Genomic DNA, 25605 nt, shown 5'->3' on the forward strand with positions numbered 1-25605 from the left:
GCTAATAAATTTTATAAGCTTTCTGCTGTCAAAGCACATCCATCCTAAGTGTTATTTAGTGTGCTATGTAGAAATGTGTAGTGCACCGTATTAAGTGTTATTATATATTAGGTCTTGGTAAGACGACTTAAGAGCTGGTTATGTGAATGTGGATTTTCATTAATAAGTGTCGTGTGAGCCTAAATTTAATTTCTGCAGCAAGTTTTGCAAAATTGTTTATATATTTGAGAAAAAAATACATAATATGAAGTACATTATTTCATAGCATTTGAGTTGGAAGGTAATCTCCACTTTGGTTTATTTTTATCTTTTCACATGGCTTTTTGATATTTTAACAAAATTCCACCTAACAGTCTAGCATGACTAACCGTGGCATTAATTTATAATCTATATATCTGTAAATTAAAGCAGTGTATGCCAACCACTGGTTTATGGAATGGTGCCAGTCTATAGAATTTCAAGAATATGAACAATCAAATAATTGGCAGAATATTCATAAGTAAATCATAAGGATTTTCATTGTATATAATGTTCCATGACAGTTTTGGGAGCCAGTAAGCTGGTCCATGGTATCAAAAAGTTTGTATATGTGTTTATATATATATATATATTATATACACATACACATGTACAGATAATTAATGCTTAGACAATTAAACAAGATAAAATCTAAAGGAAGGACTGTGTTAAAAACAGTAAGTCCAAGCATGTAATAAATTTACCTCCAAAACCCACAGCACATTTTATATCCCATATAAAATGTACCCTGGAGGTCCTTTTAATTTATTTAGTATCTCCAATTTAATTTTGTTTTTTTGTTTGGGCTTGTTTTGTTCATTTAAACATGCACACACATATATGTGTGTGTGCATGTGTATTATAATGGAGTGAAAATTCTAAAGCGTTCAAATTGCAGAAAAGAAAAACAATAAGTAATCAAATTATATCTAACTAATCATCGGCAGTAGATGATTAAAACAGTTGTTTCATTAGTCTCCAAAGAACTGTTTCATGGGAGAAATGTACAAGTCTTTTTGTTCAATGATATTTTGTGTTTTTCATTAACTTGTGTAACATTGTAAAGTACATAATTATGCTTAGGCCCATCTCTATTAGTTTTTATTGTATTATTGATTTTTGAATGCATTATTTTGCAGTACACTTTTCATTTAGGTCTTTCACAATATGCATAAAAATACATAAATTGTATGCATCTAATATATATCTCAGCTTTAAAATATTTTAATAGAATTAGATCTCTCTGTGCTAAACTTAATTTTACTATTCTTAACAATAAGTTTTGAAATTTTATCATGGATTGATTTTAATCTATACATATGATTTATTTTTCTATCTGTAATGTTCAGCATGTGCTTGTCTAGTGTTATTTATTAGTTACTGAATCACTAAAATCAATTTTATGAATGCCTAAGATTTTTGCATTTCGCATTGCTGAATAAGATTAGAGTGATATTAAAATGAGTCTTGTTAAACTTCATCTAGGACCCTGTAGATGAAGAGCTTGAAGTACCAAATGAACTGGCCAATAAAATGTCCCTGTTTTATGCTCATGCCACACCCATGTTGAAGATGCTAAGTGATGCAACAACACAGTTTGTAGCAGACAATAAAGACCTTCCCATTGAGAATACGACAGAGACTTTAGGCACAATGGCAAAAGTCTGCCAACGAATGGTTGAAAATCCGTAAGTTCTCAAGAATGATTTTTGTCAAAAAACAATTTTTTTTTTATTCTAATTGACATGAAGATCATGAGCTTATGTTCTTATGTATCTCACTCATATCTTCCAAACTTAATGATTACTGCAAACTGTAAATGTTAAAAAGGGCATAGTCTTCTAGGCATTTGTTGTCTGAAAACAGAGTACCAAGATGCCTTTACTAAGCTGTTAAGCAGTTTCTGGTTGTATGACCTGCATATTCCATACTGTATATATATTTCTGTGTGTATGTAAACTACTGGTAGCTGATAATGGCAAAACCTTGCAAAACCTTCAAACTTTATTGGTCTCAATATGGGTATTTTATCATCGAGTAGTTTTTAGAGTTGTTAGCTGAATGAATCATTTTGTGGAAGTACTAACCGTTGCAATACCAGAGGGGGGTATCAGTGATATACCTTAACTATGTCCTAATCACAGTTGAAAAACATATGTTGCCTGGAGTTTAGGAAGCTTTTGACATTATAAAATAATATCATTTGGCTTAGTTTTTCTGTCATTTTTTTATATTTTGAAATTTCTAAAGTTTTGTTGTGGACCACTTTTTTGAAAAAAAACATTAAAAATATTTCTTTCAGGTATGATATCTTACTTCTTCCCACAAAGAGCTTTATGTAGTCATGGATTTACTTGTGGCTTGATTCACTTATCCTCAGGTTTATATTTTTTAATTTTTCTGTTTTGTTTGCACTGTTCTTTACATTTTTGTTCTCTTTTGTGGAGAGTTACAAAGCATTTTATTTATCCTCTCTCCTGGTAGTTGATCTATGGGTTTTGAAAGTCATTGCAATAAGTTTGGTCATCTACTTGCATCAATCTCCCCCACTGTCAAACAGTTCTGTTTCATTCAGGATCTTGTTTTTTGTATGCATATTTCATTCCAGGGATCTTTGTTTCTATCAATTTATGGATGTGAAGCTACTTTTTGCATCCTCAAAATACATTTAAGTTCTACATCTTCAGTTTCCTCTGCAGAACAGTTGTCAAAGTGTAGCCATTTTATCTCACACCCACACATGTTTTGGTTCATTTTGGGGTGTTTTTCAACTTCTCCTTCCATCAGGCCCTACCTGTCCCTCTTCAGTAGCATCCCATTCTCTCCTCTCACTGCACAAAAGGTTTTTCTTTTTCTTTCTCCCTCTTTTGGGAATTTGGGCTTCTCTCAAAGCTCTCATTCCTCTTTGTTGTGCTCTCTTGCATTATTGACAGTGGGCTTTGATAAACCATTGAAGTCTTGTTCGGAATTCCATAGATGCATCTCTTAGCTTACAGACTAACTTCAGTTGATAGTTGAATTTAAACAATACTACTGTGGGTGTTCCTGTTCCTCCTCCTCATCTGGAATGTCACCTTCTACGGATGCTTCTTTTCCTGATTTGGGGGGTATCTCTACGCTCAGGCATTGGTTTTTTCGAGTCTTCTCTCCATCTTGCTGTTCACTGGGCTTTCCTTCACTTCCTGCAGACTCTTATGGGCCAGTTAGTGGTTCATTGTGACCTTTCTGTAGGAATCCTGTTCATCATTAAGAGGTACTTGTTCAACAGACCTCTGTTTTATCACACTGGATCTTTTGTTTTGAGCCTACTGTTGTCTCATCACTTTGTTGGCATATTATAATCCAGGTGTCCTGAATTTGGTCGTGGATTGGTTATCCCATCTCTATAAAATATTCCCTATGATGTGTTCTTCAGGTCTACCCATTTTTTAGGGTTTTATGGTGTGTCCCAGATTTGAACACATTTGTTGTTCCTCTCAGTACACCACTTCTAAAATTTTGGTCTCAAGTTCCCCATCTCTAGTGTAAATGGATGTTGCTCTTAATCAGGATTATTCAGTTTTATACCTATGTACAAATCCTCCTTTACATCTTCTCCCACATGTCTTTTCCATACTTCAGAATATTTCATGTAATGTTTTCCTACAAGCTTACACATGATTTCCACTCCAGTATGCATCATCTAATTCTATTTGCACTCCATCTTCACTTGTGATTTTGTCAGGTCCCTTGACTGAAGGATCGGACTTTCACATGTAGCGTTCTTCTTTTTTTTATCCTATTATCTCTTCCTCCATGATGGTGTACTGACATTCATGTTACCTGTACTGTTTTGGGTGTGGCCCATCCTATGGTTCTTTGCATTCCAACCTTTTTGCCTTGGCTTTTTGAATAGTCTTTTGGTTTCCTAAGTTGTAAACTATAGGTGGCATTATCTGCCACTTTTCGGTTTACTGACTTTGCTGGTGTTTTCCACTTGCCAGTCTTGTTCATGGTTATTTTGTTTCTCTCATTTTTCCAACCTTTCTGCCCTACTTTCCTTCCAAATTAACACCTCTGTGTGGTACTACATGTTATTCTCCATATTATGTTGAACCTTTTGACTTTGTATTCTTTAAATCACCTTTCCTTAGTCTCTGTTCCTGTTATTGTTTGCATGTGAATGTTCTTGTTATGATGTGTTCACATTTGATGTTTGTCATGGTATAAAATACTGTTTAGTGTAGACATTATTAATTATTTTGTAAGTGAATGTTTCATGATTGTTTATTTTTTTTTCATAAAAAGAGAATTAAGAGCAATTATTTTAAAGTAAAGGTTATGAAAAGTTTAGTTACAACTCCATCATAATCATATTTTGTGTTTGTAATTCACTGATGCTGCAGCTATTGAATAGGCATGAAACTTATTGATGTCAAAGATATAGCAATTTCCTATAAGGCAAGCAAATGATTAAGTGATAAATATATAACTAGTCCGAGGTGAGCAGGAACATCAGATAGGCAGAGCAGACGAGAAAATAAAATTATGGGAATTAAAAGTTTGGCCAAAAAACAGTTAATCGTAAAGTCAACTGCCATATAGGTAAGAACCCTAATGATTAATATGTTTGAGCAAAATTAGCAGTTTTAAGAGAGATAAGAAGTATAGTTTATTCTATAAAAGGAAGTACTAAAGTAATTGAACCAACATGAGTGCACTTTGACGAAAGGAACAAACAATATCTGAGGTACAAGGACCAGATGATTACTGGAAGAGCAGTACATACTATTGTAGTAATTCACTCTGTATTGTAAGTGAATTATACATGAAATACTAGTGTGATAGAAATAGAGAAAGATAGTTTGTCATGTCAACTGGAATTCTAACATAGATGAATAAGCCTAAGTGGACTTTTGATGAGAATAAAACTACATACAGTGTTTATGAAATGCCTGTGATCTGAAGTAAAGAATTTGTTGTACATCCATTTAACTAGTTCAAATATATATGTTATTTTGAAAACAGGTGGAGTGTGTGATGTTCATTTATTTTTGAATTTATTGCCAACAAATTAGACACCTACCGTAGAATAATCCTCAGCACAACACACCCATATACTTACTTAATATATAGTACTTGATAAGTAAGTTGCCTGACAATTGGTGCACCAACCAGGATTTTACAGTGGTAAACAGTTGTAGAGATTACAATTATGCTATATAACCATGTCAGGTGATTTTGTTAAATGGGTAAAAAAAGGGGAGAATCTTGGGTTAAAAGACAGTTTAACTGAGAAAGTTTGTTAAACAACAATGAGAGCAATAGAGAGAAGAGCAGCAACAGAAGAGAGGAAGAGAAATGGCAAAGGAAGCAAAATAAAGTCATGGGAAAGAGAAGTTCAGTTAAATGCAAAGTTAATCATTGTGGGAATGAGCAGCCTAATGATTGGTATGTTGAAGTAAAACTAACAGTTTTTTGACATTTTACTATAATAATTTGTCTCATCAAAGGATGTTCTAAAGCAACTGATCCTGCCTGGCTTGTGGACTTTGACAAAAAGCAGAGGATTATTTATTGAAATAGGTCTAAATACAAAAGAGCAGATGGATATCTGAAGCTCAGAATACAACTGTGATAACTCACTGACAACATAAGTGAACTATACATGGATAGTTTAGTGAAAGAAATAAAAAAAGATAGTTCAGCTATTCAACTGAATTGCAAAAAAAATTGAATTGGCTTAAGTGCACTTTTGATAAGAAGAAAAGAATTGTATTATGTTTTAAGATACAATTATAATCTCCATATTGTAAAGAATTTTTGTACGTATATTCACCTTGTTTAGAAATATATATATATATATATATATATTTTAAAACAAGCAAAGCACATGTTGTTTGTTTATTATGAATTTATTGCCAACAAGTCACAGATGCCTAATGTAGAAAAATCTTTAACACAACACACCTATATTTGTATATGTGTACATACTTACATACTTTAACAGTGTTTTTATCATGTGTTTGTTTTCTTAGACTAATATCCTTCTCTTTCCTGTTTGTTCTTTATTTGTCCAAAACTTTGGCTGTTCAAGAGGGTACTTCTCTGTTAATACTTTTTTCCCTTTTCATACTCCTATGACTGTTCTGATTTTGCCCTGTGAAGGTTCATCGATGGTATATATGTTGTACTGCTGCCTTCCATAGTTCTTCAGCCCATTTGTTTCTTATGTAAAATTCACAACTTTCCTCTAACCTTTTCCCATTACCCTTCTGCAATTTTAGTGAATGGGTGTTAATTTCACAACATATTTAACAGCATAAGTTATGTGCATTTGTAAATATATATGTAATTTAAACAAACATTGATATTAAAATAAATATATAATAGTAAATCCATCACAGTTATTTTGATCTTACAAATTATAATATGTTAATAGAACAATCCTCATGTCCGTAGTCATGGAAGGAACGTGTAATACTCTTGTTGCATTATGTTAGTAACATATTTGTGTGGAAAGGGTTTGAAAGATTTCAAAAGAAAAATTAACAGTTTGATTATTTTACTCAAACCTAGCAGTTTAACAATTGCACAGTTTCAGTGAGTTGTTATTTCATTTCATTTTTTACTTATATTTATAAAAATAACTAAAAAATTATCTGAGATAATAAATTAGAAATAATTTTGTTTTAATTCATTATAAAACAAAATATCCATCATCAAAGAATGTCCTGATGCATAGTTTAGCTTGACCAGAGCTCATTGACAGACGATACCTCTAAAAGACAGGTAGAATATTGCTAGTGACAATTATTGAAAATGGATATAAAAACAAAATATAAATGGCAATTATAATATCAGTAATTATAGATAACAAAAACTTTTTGAAAGAAAAATTAAAAAATAGAATGTTTTATTGACAGTAATAGTTTTTAAATTTAATTAATTTGATAGAAATATAATAGCACTCCTGATGTTTTACAAATGTTAGGTTTTAGTTTGCTGATTTTTAGTGTTTCTAAATTTTTTTTGGTTTTCTTTTTTCCAATACTTTAATATTTTGAAAGTTTATTTTTGTATTGTTTTTCAATCATATGCTTGTTTGTTTTTCACTCTCTTTGTTTTTCATCTTCTCCATGGTCATTATTTTCTGACATGATTCTCCTGTACAGAAACTTTTATAGTCTGTACATTTTATTTTATACTCTGTATCATTGTGACATTTTGCACTGTTATATAACTTCAGTAGAAAACTTTTATTTAATGTTAGTTTGTGTTTTAGTTTTTTTTATATTTAATTTGTGTTTTTGGCTAAATTTTTACTGATAACACTTATAAATCACATTGATCCATATATATTATATATATATTAGGTTGTTTGAAAAATAATGGCAGTTTTACGTTAAATTTTAGTCATTTATAAGAATAAGAAACCTGTCTTTTTTACAACTTTCTTTTATTTGTTAGTGCTTTTATTTGTTAGTGTTTTTATTTGTTAGTGTTTTATTTGTTAGTGCTTTTATTCTTTTCTAAAATTTTATTTCCAACATTTCAGACTCTTACAATTAATGACGGGAAAAAAAAGTTGCACATCATTGTTTGCATGAATTCAAACTTGGTTATAATGCATTGCAAACAGCTCACAATATCAACCAAGCATGGGACAGAGGAACCACCTCCGAAAGTACAGTACATTGTTGGTTCCAAAAGTTTTGTAATGGAAATGTGAGTCGTGAAGATAAGGAGGACAAAAGACATCCTTTTGCTTTGGAAAGTGACCAGTTGACAGCATTAGTAGTAAAACAAATCTGTGCCAAAATGTTCAAGAAATGGCACAAGAATTTGATGTTGACATCATCACTTTTTTGGACCATTTAGTGCAAACAGAAAGAGTGAGAAAGCTCTACAAATGGGTTCAACACTAACTTAGTGAGAATCAGAAAAATCACCATTTTGAATTGTGCTCTATACTGATTTTGTGCAACAGAAATGACCCATTTTTTCATCGGTTTGTTACTTGCCAAAAGGTGAAACCTTTATGAAAAGATAAAGTGATTTGTGCAATGGCTTAACTGTGACATGCTCCAAAACATTTCCCAAAGCCAATGTTTCACCAGCAGAAGATTATGGTCACTGTTGGTGGTTTGCTGCCAGTATTATTTATTACAGCTTGCTAAAATAGGGTCAAAATATTGCTACAGAGACTTACTGTCAAGAATTGGAAGTAATGTGTAGAAAGTTGCATAAAAAATATGAGCATTAGTCAGTCAAAGAGGACCAATCTTGCTTTATAATAATGCTCAGCCACATATAGCTCAAATGATGCTACAGAAGCTCAGTGAAATAGGGTATGAAACATTGCCTCATCCTCCTTACTCCAGAGACCTTTCGTCACTGACTGCCACTTTTTCAAGCACTTGGATGACTTTTTACAGGACAAACGGTTCAGCAACAAAGCAGTAGCAGAGAATGGCTTTAAAGAATTTTTGAGTTCTAGGACTTGAGGGTGTTATTGTCATGGCATAAATAGTCTCCTTTCTTGTTGGCAAAAGTGTGTAGATTCACTAGGTTTCTATTTTAATTAATGAAGTTGCTTTTGATTTTTTTTATTTCTTATTAAAGTTAAAATTTAAAATCTGCCATTATGTTTTGAACAACTTGATAGTTCTCATGCATTTTGATCAGTTCTCTTGTTGTACTTGTATGTGTTTACTTTTTCTTGGTTTGTCATTTTTTTAATTTTACCATCAGTTATTCTTATAAGGTACTAATTTTATGTTTTGAATGTCTTTTTTCATGATTTCAATGGTGCATAGTCTCAGTATTGTTATTATACATCCTTTTAATGTTTCAATTTTTACTATTTTTATTGTGCATGGTAAATCAGTCTACATAAATGTTGTTGTTCTTATGGTGCCTTTTTAAACTAAATGCTTCATTTTTTTATGTTCATGTTAAGGAAATTTGTAAAACTATTCTTCTCTTTGTGAATTTTATGTTTTTGTGTTGTTTACTAATTTACTACACAAAATACATAATTTCTTCTTCTTTAATGTCACATAAGATATCATCAACATATCTCAACCACAAAAGTGGTGGAAATATAGTCATATTAATGCCCTTTGTTTCAATGCTGATGAGGAATATTGTTGATAACACTGAAGATAATAGATTTTCAATTCATTGACCTTCATTTGTACATGCAAGTTATTAACATGAAACACTTGTTAATTACTAATTCCAATAATTGTTTTGTGTCTTCTAAATTTATTTTTGTTTTCATTATTGTTTATTTTGTTTAAAGACAGCTTCTTCCACTGCTATTTGAGTGCACATTGAAGCAGCATATACTACTATTAATTTCCCTTTTATAGTTAGTCTGCTGCTTTAGAAGAGTTGCACACAACAGTTTTTCCATTTTTGAAGTGTCATTTTCAGATTGAAGCTTGCTGTTTACATAATTCATAATTGAAGAGGTTTCATGTTAATAGGATTGGTCTCATTCAAAAATGTTGTTTATGTATCTTTGTTTTATTGACTGGAATATCTTGTCATCATCTGCTGTACTCTCTAAAACTAATAAGGCTTATCTAATGGCTTATCACAGAAGAAAATTTTCTTAGTTTTCATAGCAGTATAATTTAATACAATAATGTCTTGGGAAATATAAAGAATCAGTTAAGAAGATGTACACAAATTCCCAAATCTGTGATTGGATTTTAAGTCTTCCAAACATCACATGAAAACAAATTATTGAGAATTATATTCTCAAGGGATGCTAATTCCATAGCAAATATAAACTTGTGCTCTGGGGAAGACTGAAAAATTTAGGAAAAAAAATTGGTAAGGGCATTATTTGCAAGAAAACCTTTTCAGATCTATCCAGAAGTACAAGAGTGAACTTTTTTTTTCATTTTTCTTTCCAAATTGTGCAAAATAGATGCTATAAAGTGACATAATATCAATTATAAAATATTTATCAATGAAAATGTTTTAAAATGCATTTAGAATAATTATTTTTTACTTACATTTTAGAATATTGAATGTTTTTGTGCACCTACACATGAAAGGTGATAATTAATCTGGAAAGGGTTAAAACTTCATGTTCTATAAAAAATATTATGTTACCTCATTGTAAGTACACATTATTTATTGAACTAATAAGTCCATGTCATAAAAAAAGTTGCTACAATTATAAGAAGGAATGGAGCAACTCAGTTTTGTTTCACATCAGGATAAAGAAAAAAGTTTAAATAATAGTATTGTGGAGCTCAGACTCTTATCAAAAATTTATTTAATGTTTCTACAGAAAGCTTTTGTATTAACACTAACAGTTTTTAAAGAAAAAAGAAATGTACTGAAAATTTAACTGTAGGCAATTTTTTGTTTGGTTTCTCTTGAATTTCATGCAAAGCTACGTGAGGTCTATCTATGCTAGTTGTCCATTATTTAGCAGTGTAAGACTAGAGGGAAGGCAGCTAGTCTTCACCACCCACCATCAACTCTTGGGCTACTCTTTTACCAGCAAATAGTCAGATTGACCGTTGCATTATAATGCCTCCACAGCTGAAAGGGAGAGCACGTTTGGTGTGACAGGAATTCAAACCTGTGACCTGCAGATTGCGAGTTGAGCATCCTAACCACCTGGCAATGACAAGCCTTACTGTAGATATAATAAAACTACAAGGCTATATCAGTATTTCTTGAGTTGTTTTTATTTGGCAATGTTACAACCAAATACTTACCCTTCATCAAGTGATGATGGTTAGAGAAATTATAATTTAACATTATTAGCCTGGAAAGTAGAGAAAACTTGCAGGCCTTTTTTTTTCTAAGGAGTTTGAGTTATTATTTCATTTTCATAACAGATTAAACAGTTTAAAAATTTTAAAAGTTACTCATAACACAAAAGCAGAACTTGTGCATGTTCTGAATATTTCAGAACATTCAGAATTGGTAACTGCTAAAAACTTTATCTTTTCATTTTTATTCTGCAAAACTTCACTTAACCACTAACATTTCAGAAAAAATTATTAAAAGATCTTTTATAAATTTTAATACTTGGTATGTAGATCTGTGTTTTGTTGAAAGTTTTATCTGTATATTGAGGTGTTTTTGCTCTCCAGTTTTGTACAACAATATGCCTTTCACTTGGACAATTGATTTATAAATCTATAAGTATTGATTTATCTGATACAAAAAAAGTTTGGTAACTAGTACATTGTTTAAGGAATATCGCTGTTTAATATATTTGATATATCATCTTGAACATCTTTTGCTAGTGGATTCTGTGCAAGGTTCCAAAATGAGGACACCAACTTGTTTGTTTTAAGAGTAATGGTTGGAGTTATTATACTTTATGACCATGTTCATCCAGTAGGAGCTTTTGCGAAGACATCGCATGTTGATGTAAGTAACACTATTTCAACAAAACTTTAGTTTTGTTCCTGAATTTTGTTTTAATAAATTTATAAAGAAAAAAATTATTCAGCTCATTATATGCAGTAATAGTTTGTTTGTTTTTTCACAATTTTCTGTGTTCATAGTTTTTTTCTAATGCAAAGCTTCATGATGGTCTGTTTCTGCTCTGTCCACAATGAGGACTTTGAACACTGTATTTTGGCAATATACGTTCTAAGACTTACCAGTGGCCCATGAAGAGACGAAGATTATATTACTTGAAAAATGTCATTTATTGTAAAGCCAAATCAGAAATAAAACAGAGAGAAAGAGAAACAAGATTGTGTAAATATGAATTGAAAACTATACTTTAACAGTTTTTAATTGTTAAAAATATCATCACTTGATATTTGATTTTGATATGGTTTTCCTGTGATCAAGTCAGAAGTTTGAAATATAGAGTAATGAAGCAAATTATTTTGTAAGTGATGTATTTAGACTTGAGAAAAATAGAATGTTTTTAATCATTTTCAGAAAGCACAAACTGATTTTGTTGCATTGCTATACCCACAACTCATGTGGAGAAATGGCTAAGATTGTGAAATATTATTTTGTTTTTATGTATTAAAACTTCTATATAATAACATTAAAAACAAAAGCATGACTGGTAAAGCAAGTATTTAAATCAGTGTAAATGAATTGCTAGGTAAAGGCTATCTTGTCTTATACTGTAAAACTAATTGATGTACATGTTTCATATAAAAACATTAGTATATATCCTATATTTCAGGTGAAAGGGTCTATTAAAGTTCTAAAAGAACAGCCACCTAATGTTGTAGAAGGTTTACTAAATGCTCTTAGGTGAGTTTGGATTTCAAGTTTATCCACTTAATGTTGTAGAAGGTTTGCTAAATTCTTCTGGGTGAGTTTCGACTTCGAGCATTTCCACCTAATGTTGTAGAAGGTTTGCTAAAGCTCCTAGGTTAGTTTTGACCTCAAGCTTTTCCACCTAATGTTGTTAAAGGTTTGATAAATGCTTCTAGGTGAGTTTTGACCTCAAGCTTTTCCACCTGATGTTGTAGAAAGTTTGATAAATGCTCTTTGGTAAGTTTTGATCTCAAGATTTTTGGTCTCTTTGTGAAAATGTTAATTTGATAAGATAAACATTCAGTATATTGAAAGCTACATTATCAAAGAGAGTGCAAGTTGTTATTCCACAGCATTGTGTTAAATAACTGTTAATAATAGCCACATTAAAATTAATGCTTATATGTATAGTTTCTTGCTGTTTTAAATATCACTTGTTTTTAGTGACACAACCAAACACGTTGATAATAAGTTAGTAACTTGTGTAAACTTTACTGTTATATAATCTTTTGATTTTTTTTAAAGAGTGATTCATGTTTATTAATTTGTATGTTTCGTACCTTTACTTAGATACACAACAAGACATCTCAACGATGAAACAACGCCTAAACAAATAAAAAGTCTTTTAGCTTAAAATTATTCTCAATATTCTGTGATTTATAACTTGAAATATATATATATCTTAATCTGTGTTGTGTAATATGAAGTGATTATAATTAGATGAACCTTATAAAGTCACTTTGCATGAAATGACAGACAAATCTCTATGAAGGATCTGTTACACCAAGTGTGGAATACTGGGATAGATTTTGCTCCACAAGAAATTGTTTTGCCTTTACCTCATGGGTCATTATTATTTGGAGTAGAATTCATAGAAGACCTCACTTACTTACGTATGGAGAAAGTGTTTGTTTCATGAAAATATCACAATCCTCTCAAGAAACAAGTTTACTACAGGACGTATACCCATTCTTTGTAAATGTAATTAAACACTATGTTTCAGTAGCTGATATTGTTGACTATGATACTAGTGTGTAAAAATGGTGTTTTTAAAACCTATTTGATGTGTATGAATGCAATTTTGGTTTCAGGTTAAGTCAGCTTCTCTTAAAATTATGTTATTTAAAACCTTGTTTTTGTGCAAGAAGTGTTTTAGAATTTTACATTTGGTAATAGAAGAGTGTGATATGTTAGATACTTGTTTGTAATTATAATTAGTCTTTTATTACTTATGATGGTAACACCTATTTTTTTCATCTTGTTAGTTATTAATAATTGTATTTTTAGTGCACAGGTCTTGTAGCTGGCAGGAGTTCTTTGATAGTTGTATAATTCCAGTCAAGTTTATATTGCTGAAAGGTTTATTTTGCAATATGCATTTGTAAAAAATGAATAGTTCATTGCATTAAGCAGAAATAGGGTTTTTAAAATTTTTTATAACTTTTCTCTTGGTCATGTTGCTATTGTGTGTGTGTGTGTGTGTGTGTTCACTGTAACATTTTAAATTTCTATGATGGTAGTGTATACACTTAATAGCTCACTATAAGCATACTGTACCTCTGTGTGAACTTGATATCTGTTTGAAACTCCATACATAACGTATGTGTGTTGTATATGTCATACAAAGTTATAGATCTGACTAGAATATTTGAACATCCTGAGACTGAACAATTAAAAGTCACTGCATTTGTTTAAACCAGCTGTGGAAGCACATTATCCTATTAATTTTATTTTTCCAAAGAAACTTCTCATGTGAAGTATTTTATGAAACCCCTAAACTGCTAAAGACAGGAGGATACACTTCATTTAGTCACTGATAGTTTGGAGACCTTGCTTCACCTAACAAAACACATGGATCTCTTGGTCTGCTAAAGACAGGAGGATACACTTCATTTAGTCACTGATAGTTTGGAGACCTTGCTTCACCTAACAAAACACATGGATCTCATGGTCTGCTAAAGAGCAGTTAAGGCACAATAATAAATAGTTAGGATTTAATTTTTTAACAAACATTTCAAATTGCTGTACAGAAAATACATTCTAGTTGTATAAAATTAAATGTTTGCTTGCAATTTGGTACAATTTTAGATTGATAAGTGATTTGTATCTGCATACTGTTCATCATTTAAATAGTTTTACTGCATTATATATTCAGCTTATTTCAGTTGAGTGAAACAATATATAAATATCTTATGCAGATGTTATTGTGTACCTAGAACAGCCACTACAAAAAAAAGACATTTTTAAAAATGTCTTTTCAAATGCCTATATTCTAGTGTTGTCCTGCTTTAAATATCAGACAGTGCATTAAGTAATTTATACCTCTAAATGTTTGTTTTTATTTAACCTAACAGTAAATATTCCTGTTCATTAAATCAGTTGTGCTTCTGAAATGTTATCAAACACAAGAAATTTGTTTTTTAATTATGTTGAAATTTTGTTTTGCTACATAAATTTTAAACTGAGAGTTTAACACTTTATGATGGGTAGTACTTGTTTTGCAATTTAATCCATTAAGTATTTGAATCAAAATTTGTTATATTTATGATGGGGAGGATTAAAAATTATTGATAAACTTATTTTATGTTTTAGATTTAGTTTGTTAAATAAAAAGCACTTGTTGATATATTTGAGGAGGGGGGTCTATGCAAAAAATAGAAAAATTATCTAATAAAGGAATAATAAAGTCTTAAGAGCAGAACCAATTTATTTTAATAGTGAAGCAGTAAGGTGTTGGAATAGTGTATTTGGAGCATCACATTATTCATAAGTAAGATCTGTCTCCAATTTTTTCTGGAATGTCAGAGTGAGAAAATGATGTAATTTTAAGAATACAGCATGATATTTTGATGAGATTAAGACTTGGCAAGAATGCAGATCATGGCAGATGACTTTGGGTTTCTTCTTGCTTGACAGTTCAGTTCTAAAACAACACTTTGCTAGATAGGTACTTTATCTTTCAAGTTGGGTGAAAGTGTTTGTTGGAAGGTTAATCTGATCTACAAGAACGTTTTGATAATGGTAGGTCATTATCCTGCCTTTCAGTGAAGTAATTGGACCACTATGTGTCAGTAGTTTTGATCCAACTTGTAATGGGACTGTCTGCATTTATATAGTTGTATGGGAACAAGTAGCTATGCAAGTTTTGCTCTTTTGTATGAGCTCTACAAATATATCCATCAAAACCTGGCCATGCAATGGGATCAAAAAAAGGTTGGTGTTGACTTAATTTGAGCAGGTTTTTTTATACCATAGCTCTGTTTTCTCAGTTTGTGATCTTTACAACTCTGCATTTGTGAATATATCTTGCAGTAGTAAATTGCTTGTGTGTGTGTACTTGATATCTTAGGTTGTTGATATACAGTTTTCCTTGAGTTATTGCTGGTATCTAACTTTCAATTTTCAGAGTATTGTAGCAAAGTATTTTGTTTCATAGAGTAGGTTAAAGTACAGTAATTCTGATCACTCAGAACAGTTTTATTGCTCTTATGAGTTATTTATAATTGTATTCAATACTGAAATAACTCTACAGACAAGCTCATACTGCCATTTTTTTTGTGAAGTTATTTGATTCTTTCTAAGAGATACTATTTCAAGAGAGTAAGAGTAACAAGAATGAATAGCTCACACATGCTGCATTTTAGTAACCTGGGAATGAGGTTGAATGTGACTTGTATGTTCAATGCTTCAGGTTGTTATAAGCTAGAAGCTGGAGATATTTTTTCCCATGGCATTTTTTCCTTGTCCACCTTGCTGCTTTCAATTGTGGATGTCTTGTTTTTCATAAAATAAAATTAAAAAAAAGTCTTCACTTTCAAGTGGTGGCCCTTGTATAGATATTTCTTGTGTTTTACTGGGGAAATGACTACTTGACCCTTTATCATTGCTCTGTCATATTGCAACTTAGTGACACACTTCTTTCAGTGTGTGTCCATTTACAGAGAATGGTTCAGATGCCCAATAACACTGAGGATGTAGCTGTTATGGTTATATAAGATTTTCCAAAATATTAAGAGTTGTAAACCCTATTGGCAAACTGGTTTTATTTGTTTATAAAATTTATGCACCAGTTATTTAAAGTTAATTTGTTATTATTATGAAATGTGTGAAGTGTAAATTTTATTAGAAAGATGTTCTCTTTGCTCTAAGAATTAAATTGTTGATTAAAATCCCATATAAGTTTAATTGGTGTAAATTGGTTATGAATAGTTGAATAATTTTGAGAAATTCAAAGATCAAGAACAATTGATGTTATATTGTTTTCATTTCTAAGCAGTCATACCATGTTAGGTAAAAGCTAGTTAACGTATTTTACAAAATGTTAGTTAATAAGTCTGATGACCTGTGGTGGAGTAGTGGTGAGAGTCCTGTAAACAATACCTATCACAACATCAGTTTTTATGTTAAGAGGATGTTATTCATTTGTGTAAACATATTTGCTGCATGCCTTTTTGGGTTGATACCAATATTAAATGAAGTAAACATGAGTTAACTGACTCACTTCTATTTTATATAAGAATTTGGTGTCTTATCATGTGACATCTTAATCTCATGTTTTCTGACACTAGATTAATAAATGTTTTTTCTCCTAGTTATACTCAATATGATGTTATTCTTATAAAAGTTGATACTCATAAATGTCTTAACATTTTTTTAGAGATTTTATTTTAATGACTTGTGATGAGAATAATAAGTAATGTGATAATAGAAAATTCATAATAAAGCACCATAATGAAACTCTTAACAACATTTAACATGCTGTATATTGTCTTACAAAAGAAGTCAGGGTTTTTATAAGACATTTGCTTTGAAAACTATATTGTATGTTTTGCTTTATGAGTTCTTAAGTTATCCATCATCTGTGTTATTGAAGTAATTTAACAAACCAATCATCACATCATTTAATGTAAAATTATTCTGTTTTTATTTTCAACAAAACTTGGGAAATAAAAATAAACTAGAATCATAGCTCTGTTGAATTAGTAATGCTGACACAAGGTGTTTCCTAGATCATAACTATGGCTACATCAGTGGTTGAACCACAATATTAACAAATCTTGTTTTATAAACCTGTTTTAACTTAGGTATCCTCTGTATTTTATGTACAATATGCCCCAAAATTCTGTACCAACCATAAATGCATAAAGAGAATGATCCATTCATAAATCTTTTGAATTTTACTACACAATCATATTTTAATGGTTAGTTATGTTAAAAATAGATGTAATGTACCTAATTCTTACAGTTTACTTATAAATGTTTTTATTATAGTGCCTCTATACCCTAGTTCTATTCATCAACACATTAAACAGTTTGGGACTAATATTTAAGAGATAAAATATAACAAAATCACTTCATATTAATGTTAATAACAGCATCAATAGATATACAGAAAATTCCATCATGGGATACATAATTTTGGGGTGTATGCTACTTTCTTGTTATATTTCTTTTCTTTTCTGAAATTGAAGTCCTTTTATATTATTTTTATCTCTATGTGACTGGCTCTGTAGTGTTTTATAAATGTTTGCTTTGCATTTGTCAGTAAGACTCTTAAGGTGCTATTAGTTAAGTTCTGAAGTATTCACTGCCAGTCTGAAACATGTTTAGTGGAATTGAGTTTTTGTTTATTATGTCAGTTTTCCTCGACTGTATAATACATACTATTGATATGATAAAGATTGTTGTCGTCTGGATTGCTTACTGAATTGTTTCTTTGTTTGTTTTAGCTGATTTTGTATTAACTCAGAAGAGTAACATAATTCATAATATAGTGTTTCATTTTATCCGCATTTATTATTTGTTAAGAATATAACATACTGACCAGTAAAAAATAAAATAATTTTCATATGGAATAGAGCATAAAGAAATCTAAAATAGCAATAGTTTTGTGATACACCATATACAAGGAACCTGTATAACTTGCATATCGTGCACAGATGAAGGTTACAAGGATACCATACAAGTCACATTTGTCCACTCTGAGACATTGTAATTTCTTGTAACAGCCAAGTACATATGATTTTTAGAATACATAAACTACATCAAGTAACTGATTCAGATCACTATCTGTTGAGGTTCCCTTGATCATTGATCAATCTTATAATGCTTGATTTTTCAAAACTACACTAGTGAAATGTAAAACTCGTTAGATTTATATTTACAGAATTCATTTATCTCACCAGTAGCAACAGTGTGAATATGTTTGTTCAGAATATGCCATAAACGTAAATAACCTTCGTATTGTTTAGTCAGATTACACTATGCACTTGAGTAACACTGATATATTAAAATTACTCAGTTCACACAAGTTGTTATTTAACAGTACATTTATTTATTTTTGTTTCATTATGCACACATAAAATAGGCTAAGTCTAGTTAAATTACAATAAGTAATTGCATTTGGGTAAAGAAGTTACATGGGAGGATAAGATTCATTTTATGGTAGATGTAGTCACAGCAAATCCCCCACCCATTCCTTACAACTGTCCATGTTTTTCAGTTATCTCGGTGACTGCACTGCATAGTACACAAAGGGTCTTATGTAAAATCGTAACAGGATGCTCCCCATGGTACTCTACCTTCAGTTGTGACCAAATGTGTCTCATAAAATGTAAAAAATATACTCTTCAAAAAAAGAAACGCAAAAGGCAAAATTTGAGACATATTGTTAACAAGTTTATTCCGGGTAGTTCTGTATGACATGTGTGAAACTTTGCACATTCACTGCTGAACATCCAAAGTCTGCAAAGGCGAAGTCCACGCTCACTAGTTGAAGTTTAACGTTACTCAACGTCAATAACGAGTATGACCCCCGTGAGCACCAATAACTGCTTGGCATCTCCTGCCCATGGAAGCGATGAGATGACGAATCACATCCTGTGGAATGGCTGTCCACTTAGCCTGCAAAGCTGCTGCAAGCTGAGGTAAAGTCTGCGGTTGAAGTTGTCGCCGTCGCAGACGTCGGTCCAACTCGTCCCAAAGATGTTCGATGGGGATTAAATCTGGTGATCTGGAGGGCCAGGGAAGAACGTTGATGTTGTGGTGTCTCAAGAAGACAGTGGTGAGTCAGGCTGTGTGAAGACGCGCATTGTCATGTTGAAAAACGTTGACGTTCACCATGATGGGTTGCACATGGGGCCTAAGAATCTCGTCGACGGTTGCGTACGATCTGATCGGAAATCCTACCCAGCCCTGGTATGGTTGAGGCAGTAGCCGTCGCAGTGGTGGTTCTATCCCGAAGGTGACGAAACGGGATGTTGCGATCTTGTGCGGGCGTGGTCACACGAGGTCTGCCAGATCGTGGACGGTCACAAGTTGATCCATGTTGTTGGTGACGATTCCATAGCCTTGTGATGGTGCTTGGGTAGACATTCACAGCTCTGGCAACATCTGATCGAGATTCGCCTGCTTCCAAGCGACCAATGGCGTTGTGCTTCAGTCAGTCTTGGCGTAACTGTATTGCGTGTCGATGGCTTAACACTGAGCTATGGAAACCGAGAACCCGTCACTTTTATAGGGATTTTGGACTTGCAGAACATGCAGATCTCTCAAACAAATTTATTGATACGCATGCGTTTTGGCGAAAAATCCGATGTTTTCCTCCGTTTTCAAAGTGCACAACTTTTATTGTCATTTTGGTCTGACAATCAGTGCCTTAACACGTGTAACATCACATACTCTGAGCTTGTAACGGTATTACATATATTTCTCTTTAAAATATCCCTTTTGCGTTTCTTTTTTTGAAAAGTATATATGTCCTATAAAACTTGAAGAAATGGAGATCAACAACTATTTTCAAATCTTGAGCTCTAGTTTTGAAACTGGAGATCACACAACTCTCCTTATCCTCATAGCTTTGTCCTCCTACCAGAACCATCCTTCCATTCCTATTTATACAGATGGTTCAAAGCTAAGCAGTACTCAAACTGCACTATTTATACTGACTTGTTTAGTTCTCTACTGGCCCTGGATCGTTTCATGTTGGCTGACACACTGTTCTCGCTGATATTAAAAACTGACTGGCCCATTTCTCTTTAACTTGTTTAGTTCTCTACCGGCCCTGGAATCGTCTCATGTTGGTTCACACAAAAATCTATATGTTTTATCATAAAGAATTCAGATAAATACTCTAATACATGTGTCATTTACCCTGTGCCAAGCTCTCTAGAGCTGGACAATCCGACCTCTTGGGGTCGCCGTGAGGAGTACAGGTCATTCTCGATATTGTCAGAGTTAATGGCCAACGCAGGACCCTAACAGTAGTGCTAAGAAAAAGATAAATGATAAGGGAACGCAGTCAGTATGCGAACGTAAGTACATTACTATGGAACGAACACAGTAATAATGTACGCATATGCTAACCTCGCAGCAAACACAAATTACAAACTGTTTGGAAGAGACCAGGGATCCTTGTAGTGGTATCGAAATTCTGTTCCTTAGGCCTCATTATTTACGTACTACAGGGATATTTAGGTACGAAAGTTTCTGCTGCTCCTATACCAAAATAAGTAAAAGACGTGTTTATTCTCTCTTCTTTTTTTTTCTGTGACGTATGAAGTCAGTTCGTCAAATTTCTGCACCGATCAACTATAAGTACTGTTATTGTGAAGTGGAAACGTCTAGGAGCAACAACAGCTCAACCACGAAGAAGTAGGTCATACAAGCTCACAGAACGGGACCGCCGAGTGCTGAAGCGCGTAAAAATCGTCTGTCCACAGTTGCAACACTCACTACCGAGTTTCAAACTCCCTCTGGAACCAACGTCAGTACAGGAAGTGTTCGTCAGGAGCTTCATGAAATGGGTTTCCATGGCCGAATAGCCGCACACTATGCTCAATGCTAAGCGTCGGCTGGAGTGGTATAAAGCACACAGCCATTGAACTGTAGAGCAGTGGAAAAGCGTTCTCTGGAGTGATGAATCACGCTTCACTATCTGGCAGTCTGACGGACGAATCTGGGTTTAGCAGATGCCAGGAGAATGCTACCTGCTTGAATGCATAGTGCCAACTGTAAAGTTTTGTGGAGAAGAAATAATGGTCTGGGACTGTTTTTCATGGTTTGGGCGAGACTATTTCGTTCCAGTGAAGGGAAATCTTATTGTTACAGCGTGCAATGACATTATAAAGAAGTATATGCTTCCAACTTTGTGGCAACAGTCTGGGGAAGGCTCTTTTTTGTTTCAACAAGACAATGCCTTCTTGCACAAAGCGAGGTCCATAAAGACATGGTATGCCGAGGTTGATGTGGAAGAACTTTACTGGCCTGCACAAATCTCTGACCTCAACCCCATCGGACACCTTTGGGATGAATTGGAATGCCGACTGCGAACTAGGCCTTCTCGCCCAACATCAGTGCTCGACCTCACTAATGCTCCTGTCGCTGAACAGGAACGAATCCCCGTAACTCATGTTCCAAAATCCAGTGAAAAGCCTTCCCATAGAGTGGAGTCTATTATGGCAACAAAGGAGGTGACAAACTCTATATTAATGCCCTTGGTTTTGGAATGAAATGTTCAACAAGCAGATATGGGTGTGATGGTCGGTTGTCCACATACTTTTGGTCATGTAATGTAGGTGTTACAAGATAAAAGAAGTGGGATATGTAGTATTTAAATTTCACAACTACCGGATGATGAAATTTTAAAATACAAAATGGTCAATTCCACTGTGAAAAACAATGACATAAAATGACATTATTCTAATTGTAACATTATATTGTTCCTATATTTCAAAGGTGAGGGTATTCAATCCCGCATCTGGCAGATTGCAAGTCGACTGTCCTAACCGCCAAGCTATGGCGGTTGCCATCACGAAAGATGAATGAAGGTTACTTGGTTAAAGAGTTGATCTTTTTTTTTTTTTTTTACTGTACAGTGATTTGAATGTTTCAAGAGTCAAATTAACAAACCGAACCAGCAATCCCTGTATTAATCGCGTATACAGGTCTATATCTAATACTAAACTCTTAAGTTCTCAGTATGGGTATTTTTTACTGTGTATCTATTGGCCTTGTCAACACTGTGTAACTACATATCGACCCTCATACCTTGAGCTAGAAATATGGTAATATTGGCTGTTGTACAAAGAATCTGGAGATGTAAGTACACATTTAAGATTAATCCTTTAATACACTAATCGCTGCTATAGTTTTCGATAACTCATAACCTACTTTAAAAATATATGAATGATGTTCTTGCTTTATAAATGAATCATTGACTACTTTGTTTTATTTTCTAGTTATATGAGAAAGCGTAAAAATAACACATTCATCAGTTTTAGACGTATGATATATAAAGACATTCCATTCAAATTATATGGAATTTTTAAATAATTTCCCATAGGTTCACCAAAAATAAACAAAAACCAAAACTGTCAATCATAATTATGATAATGCATTGCAGTCTTTTTATTTAAATACGCACTTTAATATTTATGTTTAGTACACGCAGACTCAAGCACGACAGACAAACTAACATAAATGGCTTTGTTATTCCTTTAGTTAATATTACATTATGAATGAGTTTGTATATAATTATACAAGAATGTAGCATCAATAGTGCAGCCTAACTTTAAAATACTGTGCATTATTACGAAAAATTTCTGCCTACTCCCAGAATTGTCAATTCCATTATTTTAATTCTGTCTTCGCGTATTTCACCTAACTCTAACTGCAATTAAGAAAGTCCTTTTAATGTACTACCTCTCAAGCGTGTGTTTCTATGACGCATCATTTGCTGTAGTAGTAATCTACCTACAATTTTAACCAATGGTGAAGCTTTTTATCACTCCTAAAACTTTCTTCCTTGGGCAACGCTTCCATAAGCAACTGTTGCAAGTTGTTGGACCCGACATGGCCAGGTGGTTAAGGTACTCAACTCGTGATCTGAGGGTCGAGTGTTCGAATTCCCGTCACACTAAACATACTCGCCCTTTCAGCCGTTGGGGCGTTAAAATGTTACAGTCAATCCCACTATTCGTTGACAAAAGAGTAGCCCAAAAGTTGGCAGTGGGTAGTGATGACTAGCTGCCTTTCCTTTCGTCTTACACTGCTAAATTAGGGACGGTTGGCGCAGATAGCCCTCGAGTAGCTTTGCGCGATATTTAAAACAAACCAAACTGTGAGGTGGAGATAAATTGAGTTTTTATAATTATGTTAATCTAATGACAAAAACAAGTTTTCTTGTGTACGACTTTTCACACAATATATATAATATTGGGTCATTTGCTTTTTATCTACCAGCATTAATCAGCAATTCATATTTACACATTTCTGTACATTCAAATGTACACATTTGAAATAAATAACCACGTTTTCAGCTACTTCCAGAAAGAGTATAAGTAATGTGTGTGTGTGTTGTACATATATTTCTTTTTATATTTAAACAGGCTTGCTCTTTTGTTTTCATCTTCAATATTTTCTTGAACATTTAAACATACTTTAACTCAAAGAGAACTCAATATTTCATTTTAGAACGTTTTTGAAACCCTCCATAGCCTTGGAAATAAGCAGTTCCTGGATTATTTTTTACTTTGTCACATTGCGAGTACGGCACATTTTCTGGCGCATTAACACCTTATGGTGTCACTGTAATCCCACAACTATGGTTAAATATGATAGTACTTAATAGTATAGATCGTTATGAAACAAAATGGCGGCCTTAAAAATTATCCATTCAAAACCACCTTTAAGTTATCTGAGTGTTAACAATGACTATTTCACAGTATTGTTTCAACAAAGTTAAAGTTTATTGTATTTATAAAATTCCCTAAATCGCTATATAAGCGTTTATGAAATAAATCAAAATTTCATTATTTCAACAAATTTTTATTTAAGTAAGTATGCGACTTTTCCAGACAAGCATGGTTTTTTTGTTTGTTTGTTTTTTAATTTCACACAAAGCTACTCGAGGGCTATCTGCGCTAGCCGTCCCTAATATAGTAGTGTAAGACTAGAGGGAAGGCAGCTAGTCATCACCACCCACCGCAAAACATGTTTAACTTTTAAAAAATTAAAAGAAAGAATGAGGGCATCAAAAGGTATAGACACATGGTAGAAGTGGACAGAATAATATTAGGAAACTTGGCGGTTTTGACACAATGTAGCCTTAAAGTGGGTGTGCCTATCGTTTCATTCATTTCTATTTTGTGTGTGTTTTGAAACTTGATAACTGTTCAAACTATATGAAAAGTGTATATATCTTAAATTTCTTTGTTGTAAACTTTGTTTTAGCAATCAAGTACAGATACATGTATATATTCAAATTGTATGATCCTTACGAACTGCATGGCATCGTAAGTAGGGTGGCTGATGTCAGAAATGAGACTTATGGGAGACATTGTAGCAAACTGACTAGTAAGGGGTGAATCAAAACTGCTGAATTTTTAAACTTTTAAATTTATTGAGTATTGAAAAATGATTAGCCAATGATAAAACTCCGTTCAAGTTTATGATTGGATCAAAGTTCAAAGTAAAACACGAAGTACGAATTGATGGAACGATGGCCACACCCACTTTGAGGTTACACCATGTCAAACACCATCAAGTATTGTAATGTTATCCCGCCCATTCCTTATTTCCCTACTTTTTGGTGCTTCCATCCATATTTTCTAATTGTTTTATTTTAAAATTTTTGAACTTGTCTTATAGGTTTCTTACTCTAAGCCTCGAGAGTGACTTGGTTTTAGGCCTATCTTTCTAGTAGCTTTTGTTAGTGTTGCTTGTTTCGTATTTTCAGCATTAGTGTTTCTGACCTTAACTCTATTTTTCCAGTGATGGCCTCTTTGCTGGGGCAAAGACTTTTCAAGGTTGTCAACCAAAGTTTTTTTTTTTTTTTCTCTTGTTCAGTTTTCTTAAAAGGCATATTTTAATAATCATATCGTTTTGAGTATAGTCCTAAGTGTCGTTAGGTCACACTTAGTTTGTAAACAATGCAAAGGTAAATTATATAAGTTGTCTTTCTCGCTCGAGTAAAGTCATGTCAGACTGGCAATGAGAGTGTTTATTTGCTCAGACGTCTAAAAGTGATGAACTGAAAAATGTGATGGGCATTGTTGTAAAAATTGTGAATTACATTAGAAGTGGAAGCTCTCTCATCCATCGACAGTTTGTTGAGTCTTGGAAGAAAAGCAGTGACTGTATTTTTGATGATCTTACTGATTTTGCAAATGTAAAATGATTAAGTAGAGAAATAGTCTTGGAACGATTTACTTCCTTATTTCCTCAAATAAAAGAGTATCTTGTTGAAAAATGTAAGATTGAAAATTTCCCAGAAATTGAAGCCTTGTTATCGTAGTGTGATTTGCACCTTCTGTGCAACATGATGGCTCAGTTGAATAA

The 25605-nt window shown here is 32.8% G+C and overlaps 1 protein-coding gene across 14 annotated transcripts in view; it reads left to right on the forward strand.

Moving 5' to 3' along the window:
- Positions 1–17961, forward strand: part of LOC143255737 (CYFIP-related Rac1 interactor B-like) — a 73671-nt gene extending 55710 nt beyond the window's left edge. For 12 of the 14 annotated variants that reach the window (XM_076511889.1, XM_076511883.1, XM_076511891.1 and 9 more), the window contains 4 exons: positions 1504–1706; positions 11283–11409; positions 12191–12261; positions 12838–17961. In XM_076511889.1, coding sequence (XP_076368004.1) covers positions 1504–1706; positions 11283–11409; positions 12191–12261; positions 12838–12901 — 465 coding nt within the window. In that variant the 3' untranslated portion in view covers positions 12902–17961. Of the gene's footprint in view, positions 1–1503; positions 1707–11282; positions 11410–12190; positions 12262–12443 lie in introns of all 14 variants that reach the window. The other 2 variants (XR_013030811.1, XM_076511892.1) reach the window with 2 other exon arrangements.
- Positions 17962–25605: the final 7644 nt, after the last annotated feature.

This window comes from Tachypleus tridentatus, chromosome 7, assembly GCF_004210375.1.
Source record: "Tachypleus tridentatus isolate NWPU-2018 chromosome 7, ASM421037v1, whole genome shotgun sequence".
Lineage (NCBI taxonomy): Eukaryota > Metazoa > Arthropoda > Merostomata > Xiphosura > Limulidae > Tachypleus > Tachypleus tridentatus.